An 18194-nucleotide genomic window follows, 5' to 3' on the forward strand; every position below is an offset into this window, starting at 1 on the left:
AAATGTATTTTGGCGGGCCTTGATGTTGTCGTAATGGCTGATTTTACACTTGCTGAAAATAGCCATAGCCATAGCCATTCAGCATGCAACCATTCAGTCATAGTTTTAGTCAGCATGGCGTAGTTTTTATTTCCTTTTTATTTTGTTTTCATCAGTGAAAAAAGGTAGTTTTAGTCGACGAAATCAACACTAAATTCCTGTGCATTCTGATTACAATTGTAACTCATGTGGTGTCTAGTCTACATCAAGAGGGTTGACTCACAAAAGCCCATAACAACAACAATAGCTAGAGAAATGCACTCTGGGCCTGGGCCGTGGCTCAGCGGTCCAGGCACCTTGGCTGGCAATCCAGTCTGGCAGTGTGCCGCGGGTTCGACTCCCGATCTCGACGGCCTTTACTGCATGTCATCCCCCCATCTCGCTCCCCATTTCCTGTCAGCCTACTGTCTGTCCCTCCATAAAAAATATAAAATAAAGGCGAAAGCCACAAAAGAAAATGAAATGCACTCTGTCGAGCTGCCAACTTGCGCTTTGCACACACAAGTTGGCAACTAATGGCCTACTTGTGCGCGAGCAGAGCGTGCAACTCACCCCCCCTCCCTCTTTAAAGATATGACAAATAAAGACGAAACCCATAAACAAACATTTAAAATAAACATACGGAGCCAATCCAATTGGCCGAGGTGGCCACCGACATACGCAGCAAGCGGCCAACATGCGCTCTGATTGGCCCGAGCGACGCCACCATACGCAGCCGAAAACAGTACTTGCGCTCTGCTCGCGCAAGTAAAAATCACACTCATGTGATAAGCATTAAAAGTCCATAGACTTTGCTGGGGGTGCCGTTTGCTGAGCAAACATTAAAAGTCTGCCCGGTCTGCTGGCCTAGTGGTCCGGGAACCTAGGCTCCAATGTAGCCTGACAGCGTGCATCGGGTTTGAGTCCTGATCCCGACGGCCTTTGCTGCGTGTCACTCCCCATGTCCTGTCTACCCACCAGTGATGTAAATAGGGTGCGTTTTGCGTCCCAAAACGCACTTTATAGTTATGGGACGCAATAAACCAACAGCCTGTGCATCCTGTGGACGCAACTTTATCCTGGCTGCACTGAAGACTATGGCACTCTCTCGGTCACACACTGTTCTACGTGGAAGTCTAGCACTCTTTCGGTCACACACTGTTCTACGTGGAAGTCTAGCACTCTTTCGGTCACACACAGGCTGCAACATCGGGTCTCATCACAACCCAATGCGCGACCCGTGAAGTCGGGGGGGAAAAATAATAAAAGAGAGAAAAGAAAAAGACGGAGTGACAAATCGTTAGCAACAAGCTATGCTAAGAGACTGGTGGTGGTGTTGGCTATTAGCTTGTTGCTGCTGCTGATTCAACGCACTGATTGAACTTCACTTCATGTCCGCCTGTAACGTGAACGAATCCTGACACCAGCGCTGCAAAAACAGACAGATCTACAAGCTCTCAACGCGCTGCAAACGGCGCTGCAGAGATGGGCGCATCTGCGGGTTCTCAACGCGTTTGTTTTTGCAGCGCTGGTGTCAGGGTTCGTTCACGTTGATCTACAAGCTCTCAACACGTTGTAAACGGCGCTGCAGAGACGCGACGCGTTGAGAGCTTGTGAATCTGTCTTTTTTGCAGCTGCCATTCTTCCCTGTAGACAGGGACTCAAGTGACTTCTAAGTTCCACTTTTCCAAATAAATTATTTTACATCCACAATGGCAAACCTATTTGCATTTTGGCTAAGTACAATAATTGCAACTGCAACTTTTGGTTGGTATATTAAGCTATGTTAAATCCACTGTTGCCCACTATTAGTATTTCTTACCGAGTTGTGCTTGCTAATACTACTAGCCTACATAAAAATATATACTGTATAGGCCTATTTGATATTTTTATATATATATTTTTTTATAAAAATTGTTTTATTATTATTTTTGAGTGGTGCAACCACTCCCTTACGGAGCTATGTGTGTGTCTGGGTATGAGCACAAAAATAGCATGGTTGTTTTTCACCAGCTGTGCGCAACCTAACGCACACACAAACACACACGCACGTATTAACTGTATATATGATGCTTTCAGGGGGTGCCAATACATTACAGTGACAGTACAGTACAGTAGAGGGTACAGTAGAGGGACCGCCACACGGTAACTGTCATTTCTCAACCGTTTCGGACACGGCACGGCACGCCGGAACCGGCCCGGCCCCCTGGGCGCATTCCTGGGGGTCTGGAACTCCCCCCCCCCCCCCCCGCGAACCCCCTCACGGAGTTGCACCACTCACTTCACACAGGTGTGATTTTTTTTGGGACTCATAAGAATTTTTTGGGACTCATTTGAATGACCACCTGTGCATCCCGGGACCCATTACATTGAAAACCTATTTACATCACTGACCCACTATACACTATCAATAAAGGCCTATAAAGCCCCCCCAAAAAAAACACACACACACACACAGACACACACACACACACACACACACACACACACACACACACACACACACACACACACACACACACACACACACACACACACACACACACACACACACACACACACACACACACACACACACACACACACACACACACACACACACACACACACACAACTTGGCTGCCACATGACGTTATTTCTGAAAGTCAGACATTGGAGGAAAATTATGGCTTGTACAAGTAATAAGCAAAAACACAGAAGTAGAACGTAGTTCTGGGAGACAACTAGTAGTAGGAGGCGTGCTTACTGGACGCGTGTTGGGCTTAACCGATCTAATGGGTGCTTCAATACATCCCACTCATTCGCCCACAGGTAGCCATTCTCAGACCACACAAAACAGCCACCCAGCCATTCCCAAACCCGCCAGGAGCACAGATAAAACTAGCATCATCATTCTGAAAGCCTCCCCTATCCCAACCCAGCTGGCCACATAACTCTGCCCAGCATGCCACTGCTGCTTCCTGTCACAACCACCATTTTGTTAGGATGTCATAGGCCTCTCCACACAATGACAAACAGTGGGCACAAGGACAAAGGCAGCAGTGACAGTTTAGGAGGGTTGACAGGCAAGGCATATACAAATGACAGCTTGGGAGTGACATCCTGACACGTCATCCAGGAGCATCCGGAGAATGCTCCCCCCCCCCCAACCGCCCCGGCATTCCCAGGTTGTGTCCTCACCTACAGGACTTTAGAAATGTCTCCAGAAAATTCCGTGGCTCTTCAATTTGTTGTCGGTGGGGCTCCCTGTTCTCTTATTGATGGGTTTCTAGGTCAGCGGGGCCTTTGTGGCTTTCAGTAGTCCCCACAAAGGCTCCCAGATGGGCCCTCTCAAGATGGGGCCTATTGTGGCCGTGTTTCTATGGGAGCCTTACAAATGGAACCTCCAGGAGTCATTAGGCTGCCGAGGCGGGGGGGCAAGGGGACGGGGAGGGGAGAGGGGATATAGGAGTGACAGGGGAGTGGAGGTTGTGGGTGGGTGGGAGGGAGGGAGGGAGGGATGGCAGGGTCGTATCTTTGAGGTAGATCAGTCACTCTGGACAGTCGTGGGGTGAAGTGTTTTTTGTGTTGCTCATGCTGTGGCGGAGGGAAGGATGCTTCTAGTGAATTTGTCTTTGAACAGCATGCAGAGAGTGGGAGTCGGGAAGTCCTGAATCATATCGCTAGAGCTGGAGGGGGAGGAGATAGAATATCTAGGTCAGAGTGATTGCCCCCCAGTATGACTGTCTACTCTGGACTCTTGAGTGTTTTTGTAGCCAATATGCAGCTTAATTGCATTCTGTCTGTCTGTCTGTATGTCTGTCTGTCTGTATGTCTGTCTCTCACCATACTTTGAAACTAAATGTCTGTAGTGGCTAATTTACACCAACAATAAAACTTAAAAAAGCCACTAAGGGCACCAGGTAGCGAATCTTACGCAGAGGTAGGAATGAGTCCAGACAGGCAGCGAAGTCAAGTTTAGTGGTGTTTATTTTCAGCTTTTTTGGTCCAGACAGCAAAAGATGGAAAATGTTTCAGGTTCATCCCTGACCTACTGGTAAAAAACCATATGCCCTCCTGGTGCTCTGCTGACTGACTGTGTGTGCTCATTAATTAAGTAACCTCAGCTGTGCCCCCAAACTGCCCATCACCTTCAAAATAAAAGCATATAGCTGCAACACAAAATGTAGACTGAAATAATGACTCTAAACAAACCAAGCAAAATAAACAAATAATAAATGCATTAAATCATTATATAGAAAATACTGAATTAGCAAAAAACACTTAATAGCTCCCACATTCCAGCCCCTAATTGCGAGAATCACAATTACAATATTTAAACATGTGAGGGAGCTATTTTTCTATCCATGTGCGTGTCTTCTGTGTCCTTCTCTGTAGCCACTGAAAGATAAACAGAGAGTAGACAAGAGAGAGAAAGCAGATAGAAAGGTTGTCCATTGTCTTATTCTGTGGCCTCCACCAGCAGGCAGATCTTCATTACAGGTCTCTCCAGAACGCTGGCTTTGGTTTGGATGCACACAGAGCAGATTGATCTTATGAGTCGGATTTGGTGCTCAAACACTCGACCCATCTTCCAGGAGCTGAAGCGTCGGCAATGATAATATCTCCTGAGAGGAAGTTTCTTCTTGGAGGTGCCCATCTGTCTGTCTTGCATCACAAGTAAGTATTCAGCTGTCCAGATCCAAAACAGCTCTGCGATATACTGTACTTCATGCTTCCATTTCCTTTTGATATACAAGTCACTTTTTTCAAATAATCCTGGGGGAAAGTTGGGGTTTCCTTTCAGCAGGAGAATGTGGTTTGGGGTGAGGGCCTCAAGGCCATGGGGGTCGTCAGATGCTTTTGTGGGGGTTCTGTCCAACATGTGGTTCTTCCCAGCGTGTCCTAGTTGTTGATGGATGTGATGTAAAATGAGCTGGGAAAGATGCAAGTCTTTGAAATGAATATGGCGCTTTGTTTCTGATGCTAATGCAGACTTTTGCAAACTACCTCCATCTCTGCGGATGTCCTCCTCCAGTATGGGGTCTAATATATACAGTGGACTGTTCATGGAGATGATATTTGAACCATGTTTGAGGGAGGCAATGTCATTCTTGAACCTGTGTTTCTGTACAAAATGAATGCTTGCCTTCTCTGCTTCATCACAATCTTCTGGAGTGAGATGTTTTCCAGACAGTGTGCATTTGAAGCTGTGATGATTCTGTTCAATACTTTTGACTCCAGCATCATTGTCACTTTTGGTGGCTTTAAGTTCCTTTCTCTTTTGACTCAGAAGCCTTTTAAGTTCAAAGAATCGGGCGACAGACATTTTAATCTTCCAAGATGAGTCCTTAACGATGGCTGCTGCTTCTCTTTTGACCTCTGGGTCATCGATGGGAATAACTGACTCCATTTCCAGCGTAGGCCACTCGTTTTCAAGCAAATCTGGGCCTTTCCTCTTCGGGTCTTGAAGTTGCTGCAATTCACTTGGCAAGACCGGATCTTCTTTTCTGAAAGGTAAGTCAACGTAATGTTCATTTTTCATTTCGGTTCTCATCGTGAATTGAGTGTCCTCTCTGGGCATTTCCAATTGCCCCTCTGATGTCTTTTCATTCAAAGCATGGTTGTGTTGTTTAATGAGCTTTTCTTCCAGATGTTCAACAGATATGTGATTTGTTGTGACAACAGAGCAGCCAGTTTTAACTCTGCTCTTAGTTCCACTCCTGAGTGGTCCATTGATGACCCAGCCAACTCTTGTTCTGACTGCGTATGGTCCTTCATTTTGGCTATTGATCAGCTCCCATGGTTCCATCACTTTTGCTGCATTAGTTCCGATGAGCATATCCACATCTGCATCCAAGTCATGCAGCTTTATGTTCTTCAAGTAGTGCCATTTGTCCACTTCATCCTGTCGTGGAATGTTCACTCGTGACACTGGCATAGCCTTTTGGGTTAAAACATTTGGCAGTTCAATAAAATCATTCATATCCATGCCCGATACTTCCAAGTGAGACAACACACTGGTACTCACAATTTTCTTTTGCCCCATTGTTCGCAATAGAATACTGGCTGGCTTGCCACTTAGCCCCAGTCTCTTTGCAAGGTTCTGAGTGCAAAAGGTACCGGAACTCCCCGGATCCAAAAATGCATATGTCTGCACAACTCTGTCACTCATTTTGCTTTTCACTTTAACTGCCACAATTGAAAATACAGCATTGTCCTCGTCTCCAGCCCCTATATGGCCACATGTCTGAGACTCATGAGATGCATCACTCCCAGGTTCATGAGCTTCATTATGCTCAATGTGAAGAACTGACGGATGCCTTTTCTGACACACGCCGCAATATAATCTACTCATACAAAATTTGCTTGTGTGTCCCACTTTCAGGCATCCAAAGCAAATCCCATGCTCCTTTATGAAATCTACTTTGTCTTTTTGTGTCTTGGACTCAAACTGTGAGCATTCGTCAAGTGAGTGACTGGTTTGTTGGCAGAATAAACAACATTTTATGTGACTTTTGTTTCCCTCTTTCACTGCAGTGACACTGGTGGCAAAGGTGCCCTGATTCCTCTGCCTTGGTTGACTGACAGTGGGGGGTGGCCTGTTGTAGCTGGTATTTTTTGGATCCTGAATATTTCCAAACAGTGGGTCAGAGACAATTCTAACTTCCTTTTCAAAAAAGTTCACAAGGTCAATAAAAAGTGCTCTGCAACCACGTTGCTCCTGTAAATCACATGCAACACTCCTCCATTTCTCCCTCGTTTTATAAGGAAGCTTCAGAACAATATTTCTGAGGTTTGATGGGGTGTCCAACTCACTCATGTGCATGATTTGTTGTGTTAAATTTGAGCATTCCCTCAAGAAAAGAGAAAAGGATTGCATTGCTTTTACATCTTCTGCTTTAACCATAGGCCAATCGTGAATTTTGTCCATATAAGCAGAGGCAATTTTGTATTCATTTCCAAAATGTTCAGAAAGCAAGGATTTGGCCCTTTGGTAGCCTTGAACAGAGGGTAGATGCTGACAACTTTTCACCAGGTCTCTTGGTTGCCCCCTGGTGTACTGTTCTAAAAAGTGCAAGCGATCGCTTGCATTGTCAGTTTTAACTTCAACACAATTTTCGAAAGATCTGATGAAGGAATGATACTGAAGGGGATCACCATCAAAAATGGGTATGTTTCTCACTGGTAGGGAAGATGCTAAATTTTGCTGTACCAACATATTAGTAATTTCAGTTTGGCGTTGCATAATGTTCACAATGTCATTTTGGGTGCTATTGTTAGATGTCATGTTCGAGGTGGATGCCTGTCCTGTTTGTGGAGCATTGTGAACCATGTGTGTTATTGGTGCTTGAGTGTTATGGGTTGGTGGTCTGAGGTTTGTCTGCAATGTTGCCCTTTGTGTTGTATCCATAAACCTGATGGTCTGTGATGTTGTCTTTGGCCTTACAGTGACAGCCTGGGCCTCAGGGTGAGATACATTTTGCATGTCATTTTTGTCATTTCCCTGTGGGACAAATTGATTAGCTCGAGGGTTGAGTTGGCTTGTCATCCGATTTTGAGCCTTGTTTCTTTCCAGGTATGAGTTCATTCCATCTGATCTTTTGGAGCTGCATTTTGAGCTGGTTTCCAACACATTGAGTTTGGCATTAGTTGCAGCTAGCTCACTCTCCAGAGCCAACTGTTCCTTTTCCTTTCTTATTTTCTCTGTTTCCTTCCTTATTTTCTCTGTTTCCTTCCTTAATTCCTCCTCCTTTGCTTCCAACTCATGTTTCTTTTTTAATGCATGAATGCGCTCCACAAGTGCTGCTTTGTCAGCCTCAGCCTTTATCCTGGCAGATGCAGTAGAGGAGGTCCTAGATACATTAGAGTGTGTTTTTTCCCTTGGACATGAAATGTTGGAGGCACTGTCCTCTGGATTGATATCGTCAATAATAGTACTTTGTATAGTTATAGTCTCAAGACCATCATTGTCAACATTGTCATTTATTTCAGACTCATTTTCAACATCATTTTCAATTGATACCACATGAGGGTGCCCTGCATCAAACAACCAACCCTTGACATCCTCAGTGAAATGACACAATTTCACCATTGTTGCATTGAAATATGCATTTTGCCTTTTGACCTCCTCCTCAGGCAAATCCATATTTATGAAAGACTCGTGCATATCCATAGCCTCCTCATAACATTTGATGAAGTTACACAAATTACTTTGCACAGATTTCACATTGTCAGTAGTTTTCATCAACACACGTATTGGCTCAATGTATTTCTTGGCCTGTTTGATTTTAGCAGATCTTTTTTCTTGGCATGTTTGTATATAAAAATCCAATCCCTTTGCTGTGAACTTGATGTCCCGTTTTGCAGAGGGCTCGGGCTGAGCAACATTCTCCACACTTGAAACATTTGAATCAGCCACAGCCACTGTCTCGTTTGTCACAACTGGATCCATTTTTCTGAATGTGATTCACACAAGCAATGTGTAATTAATTCACGTTGGAGAATCAAAAAATGGATGACTCACACGTCCAACAAACTCCTATTATGCATCAACATGTAACAGGACAATAATTCAGTCACTCCAATGAGCTTGCCTCTTTCCAATAAGGCTGACAGTTATTCTTCACATACCAATGTTGTTGCTGCATAGCTTTGTGCGAGTGTGATCCATTTGTGCTGCTTGGTCCTCCATTCGTGTCTTTAACAGCATGATCCAAACTTCAAAGTGACAGTGCATTGTGCGGGTGTGCCGGCATGGCTGGTGGCTCCATTGTTTGAATTGTTTGAAAGTGCAAGTGCGTCGATCCATCCAACTCCAAACATCGGTGCACAAAAAATCCAAAACAACAATAAAAGTTTCCACTTCAGTGAGCCAGGTTTTTTACTTTATGTAGTGGCTAATTTACACCAACAATAAAACTTAAAAAAGCCACTAAGGGCACCAGGTAGCGAATCTTACGCAGAGGTAGGAATGAGTCCAGACAGGCAGCGAAGTCAAGTTTAGTGGTGTTTATTTTCAGCTTTTTTGGTCCAGACAGCAAAAGATGGAAAATGTTTCAGGTTCATCCCTGACCTACTGGTAAAAAACCATATGCCCTCCTGGTGCTCTGCTGACTGACTGTGTGTGCTCATTAATTAAGTAACCTCAGCTGTGCCCCCAAACTGCCCATCACCTTCAAAATAAAAGCATATAGCTGCAACACAAAATGTAGACTGAAATAATGACTCTAAACAAACCAAGCAAAATAAACAAATAATAAATGCATTAAATCATTATATAGAAAATACTGAATTAGCAAAAAACACTTAATAGCTCCCACAATGTCTAATCACTACAGTATATATTGTGGTTTCTTATAGAATTTGTCTAATTACAATGCCTTAGTTCACTCAAAGCAAAACCGTTTTCACTCATATTGTAATCTATGGTAAATGTATCATTATATTCAACATTATACAACTCAAAAGTATCCCGTTATACCATGATACAATCAATGGAACCGAACCACACATGGTCATCAAAACATCAACTGGGAACGGAAGCTTTGTTATTAGAGATCTCCAGCCAGCAGCCAGCCATACTGGGCTCATCCCACACCGGATGACAAATCAGGGTGGACAGCTCAAGACACATCAAAAGCAAACAACAAGCAGTCTGATAATTCCATGTGCGACTCACAAACAGGCCATCGCAGCTAAGAGGGAGGGGAGACTGTGGGAGACAGACGAATGCCTGAAACAACCAACCAACACAAAACAAAACCACACTGTCGTCAACTCTCCCACACACATGGATCAAAGTACGCACACACACACACACACACACACACACAGACAGACGGCACATGCACAAGCATTCACAAAATAAAATGAGGCATGATGTTGTGCACATGGGTACACACACAGGCAAACACAAGTGAACGCGCGCACGGCAGATTTCACCTTTACTGTGTCTCTCATTACCAGATGAAACCAACCGTACGTTGATTCACAAAATGGAAGGGAAGAACACATTAGTGTGTAATCACTGACTCCTGCATCGATTGGGGGGATGAATTAAAGGGCAAAGCAATATCATCAGTTGGTATAGGCCCAGGCTATACACAAATTACAGCTTCAAGGCAAAACGAGACTACCTTCACCTTAACCCATGTTGGGCGGGAACCCCTTTTGGTGTTTTAAACATTATGTTATACTTTAGCTATTGAAAAATAGCAGATCTACAAGCTCATAGCTGCTATTTTTGAAAAATCGTGAAAATGTGCCTCAAATCTTTGAATATATACTTTCAGAGTTTCAGTTTTTTCTCAAATCTTTGCTTCTGGGGGGTCCCTGGAACAACATATTTTCAGATGGGGGTCGGCAGCATATTACATATAATTCTTGGGGTCCTTGACATGAAATATTGAGGACCACTGATGTAGAAACATGAGGTTTTTCAGGAAAAAAAGAACATTTTAAAAAGACATTTTCTAAATGTCGACGTCAGGTCTAAATGGGTTAACTGTCTACCAGTACATGATGTAGCCTAGCCTGCGATGAATGATAATAATAATAATACATTGGGAAACATTTGTGTCCCGAAACTACATTTGCTTTGAATCTAATACCATGGCTTATAATATAATATGGCAGGGGATGAGCATATTAACCCATTTTGACCTGAGATCAGATTCTAAAAATGTTTTCTGAAAAAGCTATGTTTCTATGTCAGTCGTTCTTCGATTTTTCAAAAATAGCAGACCTACAAGCTCGTAGCGCGCCACTCGGTGGCGCGCTATGAGCTTGTAGATCTGCTATTTTTCAATAGCTAAAGCATAACATAATGCTAACACAAAAAGGGGTTCCCGCCCAGAATGAGTTAATTGAGGTTCACAGCACGAGCACGTCCACCTGGGATTCTAACCAGCGAACCCTCTTAGGTCAGGTCAGTCTATTTGTCATTCTGCAACATAGTCCCACACTCCAACTGCAATCCCACACACTCACACTACAAAGAGCCTTCCTTACAGCAGCCCGAAGCGTGTAGCAAAATCATTAATGTGAATTTAATGTGAGAATAGGGATTTCTTTCTGGTTGGATTATGATCCGCAGCCAAAGAGAAGGCTACATTTTGTTCATTATGATTCGTTATGGACAAGCCAGTAGGTTAACAGCGACATGCAATAGGGCACAGCAGTGGGTGTGGTTTTCTGGTTCCACTGATGAATCGGCCATTCATTTTTCCCATAGAGATTTACAAAATTATTTACCGGTATATGAATTATTTAAGACTAGAATCAAGTCATCCAGTATCCTGGTGAATCACGCCGATAAAACATCTGATTCTGTGAAAAATTCCCAGGTCAGCGCAGAAATATAAGCCCCCCCCCACCTGGTCCTCGATCGGCCTCTTTCCCAAATGGGCGTTCCTGGAAAACCTCCCTTGGAAAGCAACAAGGACGCATCCTTACTAGCTGCTCAAACCACCTCAACTGGCTTCTTTCTACGCAAAAGAGCAGCAGCTCTACTCTGAGACTCTCACAGGTGACTGAGCTTCTGACCTTGTCCCTACGGGAGATGCCAACCACCTTCCTGAGATAACCCATTTCGGCCGCTTGTAGCTGCGATCTTGTTCTTTCGGTCATAGATTCGTGACCCACATTCCGTGGCCTTACAGTAGGTGAGAGTACGAATGAAGATTGAACGGTAGATCGAGAACTTTGCCATCTGGCCCAGCCAGCTCTCTTTGTATTGTGCGGTACAGTGAAGTGAGCGAACGCAATACCGTTCCCCCTTCTCTGATTCTGCAACTGATCTCCCTCGTCGTCTTCCCCTCACTTGTGAACAAGACCCAGAGATACATCATAAACTCATTCGATTAGGGCAAGGACTCATTCCCTACCTGAAGGACAAAGCATTTGAATAAAAATCACCTTTGAATTATTTTGTCAAACTTTGTCAAACAGAAAATAAAAGAAGAACTACTGTATCTTTAGTTTTTGGACGCATGCATTGTAGTATTATCTTCTCTAGGTATCTATCAATGTTGGTGCACTGGCAGTTGGACTACCCAATTGTCAGTGTCAAAAGTACGTAAGTACATTTACTCAAGTACTCTACTCAAGTACAGTTTTGAGGTATTTGTACTTTACTTGAGTAATTCCAATTTCCAGTACTTTTACATCTACTCCACTACATTTTAGAGGCAAATATTTTACTTTTACTCGACTACAATTATTTGACAACTTTATTTACAGTTACAGTACTTTGTAGATTTTGATTATTATTACTGTACATAGGGATGTACCGATGAGACATTTTGGCCGATATCGATATCCGATATAATTAATTGCTGTTATGGCCGATAACCGATATAACCGATGTCCATTATGATCTCATTCTGTATTAAAAAATATATAATTATTTTGGCCATTCTGAAAAAAGGCTTATAAACTCTGAATTTTAAAATGTTCCAACTTGTTGACTGTTTTGAAAGAATCCCCAGAAAACATTGGTATTATTTGCAGCCTTCATCATAACAAAAGGCTTTTTCCCCCCAACATAATTATAAAATAAAATATCTGCTAAAACCGATATATTATTTTACCGATACCGATTACCGATATATCCTTTTAAGGCCAATATCGGCCGATACCGATGTGTTTGCCGATTAATCTCCCATCACTACAAAACATACATTATACTTCAGCCCTATACACATTTCGGACATTTGAAAATAGCCGATCTACAAGCTCACAATGTGTCTCGAAACGACACTTTGTGAGCTTGTAGATCGGCCATTTTCAAAAGATTATTATACATTTGAAAACGTAGACACGAGACATTCCGCACAATGAGTACTTATACTTTTGTACTTTTACTTGAGCACATTTTGAATATGGGACTTCTACTTGTAACGGAGTACATCTACATTGCAGTAATTGATACTTTTACTTAAGTAAAACATTTGAGTACGTACTTTTTCCACCACTGCCAATTTGAGCACTGAACTCGTGCATGGCTACAATGAAGCATCCAATCGTTTATTACATAGCCGGCGTGCACACAACATGGAAAATACGTGCGGTTGTAGATATTCAACAAAGACCTTTTCACCCCCAGTTGATAAGGCTTATCTTTAGTATCTGCGTGAGTCCATTGTCTTCAAAAAGGGCAGGTGGTGGCTGTGTAAACTGAAGTCTGCCTGTCCGTTTCTCAGAATGAACCTTAGTACCAATTCACTAGTAGGGAGTGACAAATAAGTATTCGGCGGTTCTAGCGTTGTTGTCAAATTTGACATGGTGAAATGTTTACAAAACATTTTTGTACAGTATAATCAATGTCGACATGGTTTAGGCCATAATATAATTGCGATACTGTATGTGTTAGAACCTGTTCTAACATTCCATGTTGATCCTTCCCCATCCATCCTTCCTCTTTGATGTCTCCCTTTTTACTTATACCATTCAAATTTCAAACTCTAGACGGGCCTGCCCCAAAGTTATTCGTGCCCGAAAACCACCCCATTCAACTGTTATCACCCGATAATGTTCGTAATCAGCACCTTAGAAATACCCCCAGTATGTGATACCGGGAAATCCGGAAGAGAAACTATGGGAGCGTTTGCTTTTTGTGTCACTGATGTCAATGACGGAGGCGCGCCGTGTCTGGTGGCCTTGAGCCACGTGAGCCACTGCCGAGTGAGGCGCCACCAGACCCGACTCCGAGTTACGTCCCGATAGGCAGAGAATAGTATATATTAGTAGCCCCTAGTTTCCATGCGCCGACAATAGAGTGTCGCAGTCCCGCCTCCTACCAGGGACCAGGAAATGAATCCCAATGCATTTTTCCCATAGACATTTCAACAAGTATTTATTTAAAGACGGTTACACCGCGGACAAAGCCAACTCGAGTCGTGACAACTCATGACAACACAAAAATATTTTGGACCAAACAAATAATTACAAAGAAGAAAAACAACAAAAAAAGTGTTGTAACCTGCCGTTTTTTTCTTCTTTCTAATTATTTTTTCGGCCCCAAAAAATTTGTTTGTTGTCATGATTTGTCACGACTCGAGTTGGCTTTGTCCACGGCGTAAACGTCTTTAAATAAATACTTTCTGAAATGTCTATGAGGAAAATGAACGGAGAATAATTTCCTGGTCCCTGGTAGGAGGCGGGACTGCGACGCTCTATAGAGTTGGAAATGACACGTTCAGCAGGGGGAGTCCTTGACCAGGCTATGTCTGGACCACCCTGCATGCGTGCAGTCCGGAGGAATACAGCCAAACACCACAATGTCTAGTATGCCAGTATGGCCATATTGGCCGTATTCCAACGTCCTGATAACAGTTGATTTCGTATATTTAATACAGTGATAACGGGTGAATCGGCTGGCGAAAACTCATCGAAACTCATCAAACCCTGTACACTCAAGAGAATGTCCCCGCTACCACCCTTAGATCTCCATATACTGTATGGATCTCACCTGTTCTGACATTCCATATGTTGATCTGACCTCATCAAACCCTGTACACTCAAGACACACTCCTTATATGGCCAGTACAGAATTCATTTTCAGGCGTCTTACTGGTATCATAATGAAAAATACATATAGGCCTATATTAATAATATATATTAGATTCACATTTCCTCCTGGGAAAGATACACATCGTAATGAAAAGTATTACATATTGGGTATTAAAAAATCATAATTAAACAGAACAGGAACGAAGGCTGTTGAATACATCAGTTTCTAGATGCCAAGTATTCTAGAGTGAAACATTCAAAACTAGAAAAAGTGCCCCTCGGGGCACAGGTCTCCACCAGGCCAGGTCAGGTTGTGGCCTCCTGGTGGCGCTATAATAGGCCAATGTGAAAAGGGTGCCAATTGTTCTTATGCCTTTGATGGATGATTTGAGGCATCTTGCTCCAAAAATTTGTTTTTCAAAAATCCACCTGTTGGTGGCGCTCTAACAGGGCAATGTGAAAAGGGTGGGATATATTCCGCAGCCTAGTAGGAAAGTGCGTGAAAGATTTCACGGAAATTGCACGCTGCGTTCATGCTTTTTGTTCAAAACGGGCCAGTCCTGCAAACCTGAAAACCAATTAGGATGGAATATGAAATATCGGACAGATCCGGCTTGAGCACATGACTATAGAGATAGTGTGTAACGATGTGCAGGATGTTTGGAGGAGTAATAGCAAAAAATGTGTTTTACAAAAGTCGGCCTCCTGGTGGCGCTATAACAGGCCGTTCTGGAAAATTTGGGGCAGAGGTTCATCGTTGGCATCTATGGAGTGTGTGTGCAAAGTTTGGCATGGATCGGGCCAGCGGTGCCGGAGATTAGCTGGTAACAGACGGACGGACACACGGACGGACGGAGTACAAAACATACTCTCTCCCAATGCCTTTGGCCTGGTGGAGACAACAACTAAACAATGTATTTGTCTCAAACAAAGACATTTCCTATGACTTGTGGTATATTGTCACTCTACTACTACTACTACTGGCCATTTTCCAAAGCACAGTGGATTGCATTCATTCAACGCTGTGGGTTCTATGGATATTTAACCAATTAAAATAATTATGAGCTGGTAATTAAATGACAACTACATTGGCTCCATTGGAACACAGGTTATTTTTTTTCCATTTCCTGAAAAGTACGGTTTTGGACATAGAAGGTATCTGCCTGACAGTGACAATATGCTACAGTATACTGTACGCCAGAAGCTGTGAATGGACAATGTATTGATGTGTATTGATGGTGTTACGGTTTTCTTCTATGATAAACCTCCTTCAAAAGAAACTACAAACAAGGTTATCTATTGGTCTATAAAAAATAAAATAAAATAAGTGTTTGTTGTTTCATAAAAATCAACCGTAGACATGTTATGAGCTACTTTCTGTCAAGAAATTGTTGCGTTTGGAAGCACTCGTTTACATCAACGCATCGTGCTGCTGCTGCCTCCTGCATTATGTCCAAATTTGAAAAAGGTGTTAGACGGTGTTAGCTAGGCGAGCGAGCGAGCGAACATGGGTGAGACAAAACACAGCCATAATGGCACATTAAAAGAGTCTGAGACGTCTTTGGTTCAGTGACTTCGACGAGCACTTCCAAACTCCAACACTTCGAAAAATAATCACCAACAATTTCTTGACAACACTCTAGATTCAACCCATTATTTAAAAAAAATGCTAGTGTTGCAAATTGCGGCTATTATGTCAGACCCTCATTTCTAAATGCGTAAAATGAAACAGGATAGTTTAGAGATCATTTTCAGGCTCACCTATGAGAAGTACTGATCCAACTGCTAGCCCACCACCTGCACCAACACAAAATAGAGAAACATAACAAAGAGATGTTTATTTATCATTAGACAGGTTATTTTAGGTTAAATAAAAATGTATGTACCTTTTCAATGAATGCAATTTTGATAGTGAGTCACAGCTAGTTTCAGTGACTGGTGAACAACATAATAAAAAATAAGATTTTGATATACCATAATTATAAGCTATGGTGTGGCTTCATACAAGTGATATATACATAGGCCTACTATTTAATATTGTGCTTAAAGATATGGTAAGTGTAGTTATTCATTGTCATGACACTGTAACAGTGTCTGTGTACAGTCAAGTGTACCGGTATGTCTGTACACTACAGTGTCAGTTATTTATCATGATCTGACCTGGGCAATTTATATAGACAGAAGAAATATATAATTTGATGTTCCAATGTTCAATGCCAAACACCTTTCAAACCATATTTGACAATATATCAGCAAAACAAAAAACATGCTGTTGATTGAAGATGACAATTGTCAATATTACAACTGGATCCATAATTATGTGTGACAATTATGAAGAATAGTACAGTGAGAGATTGAACATCAGTCAAGGTTGATAGGATTCGGTCTCACTGTGACAAGATACACTGACACTCCCACACAATACCTACTGTATACATGTATTGATTTCATTAGCATATCATAGAAAATAATATTATCAATAATGTAAAGTAATGACGTCAAATCTGGAGGCTCGACAAACTACATGACACATGTTCCATTATCATGTTCCCTATAGCCGGGGAGCCACAGGCCCAAAAGCTCAACTGTTTTAATGTCATGCCATACATTTAATTTGCGTTTTCTCTATTCACTTGGTCATTAAGGTCCACAGAATGAGAGGCCTGCTCTGCCGAAAACATTGCGAAGAAAAGTTACGGACATTTTTGCACCATAGACAACCAATATAAGGGAAAATTTCCCAAATGTTATCATGCTTTAAATAGCATGTGACAATTGTGACATGTCAAACTTGGAGGTTTTCATGATTCTGAATCAATTCCAAGCATTTGTGTTGCACGAAAAACACTCCTTGGCCTAAAAACGGCCATAGCCGTCATCACAAATGTGATGAGGTCAGCACATTTGGGCACATTTTGGCAAGTGGCTATGGCCGAATTTAGGCCAAGGAGTGTTTTTCATGCAAAACTAATGCTTGGAATGGATTCAGAATCATGAAAACCCCCTAGTTTGACATGTCACAATTGTCACAGACACATGCTACTTAAAGCGGTGGCAGCGGTGGCCGAACGGATAGCGGATCGGTCTTGATACCGGAAGGTCGCCAGTTCGAATCAGCGGTCCGACACGTTAAAATTACCACCGCTGAAGTGCCCTTGAACAAGGCATTGAACCACTACGATGAAATGTGTTCTATGAGCAGGGCCTGGCTGGAAACAAGTTCTTGAGCTTAGCCCAGATACCCTGGGTAAATTCATTTCATTTCAAGCATGATGAAATTTGGGAAATGTTGCCTTATATTGGTTGTCTACAGCTCACAGAATGATTATATAAACAGGATGATTATAAACAATACTGGTATGCCTGTTTATACCCAATGTCATATTGGGACACAAACGTTTTGATTTCAAGGACCCCCAAAACTTAGTTTGAGTGTATGAATTCATATTCATACACATACACTCCATTTGGGACCCACTCATCCGGGCCCCACTTTGAGAACGACATATACGTTGAAAGAGCAAAACTACAGTCTATAAAATGGTCTTGGCCAAATTTTGAATGTCATGAACTTGACCATTCAAGTAGAGCTTGTCTTCCAAAAGCACTCGCAAAAAACACAGTGACAGACATTCCACATCAGTGGAGAAAAGGGGTTTATTTTGAGTTGACAGATAATGTGA

General features: G+C 42.5%; 1 protein-coding gene across 1 annotated transcript in view; it reads right to left on the minus strand.

The window, feature by feature from the left end:
* The window catches only part of elp4 (elongator acetyltransferase complex subunit 4), a 107907-nt gene that overhangs the window by 89161 nt on the left and 552 nt on the right, over window positions 1-18194 (minus strand). Inside the window, exon 2 of the mRNA XM_079496204.1 lies at window positions 16273-16308. Coding sequence (XP_079352330.1) covers window positions 16273-16308 — 36 coding nt within the window. The remainder of the gene's footprint in view (window positions 1-16272; window positions 16309-18194) is intronic.

The sequence above is a fragment of the Electrona antarctica genome (genome assembly GCF_951216825.1).
Source record: "Electrona antarctica genome assembly, chromosome: 3".
NCBI lineage: Eukaryota > Metazoa > Chordata > Actinopteri > Myctophiformes > Myctophidae > Electrona > Electrona antarctica.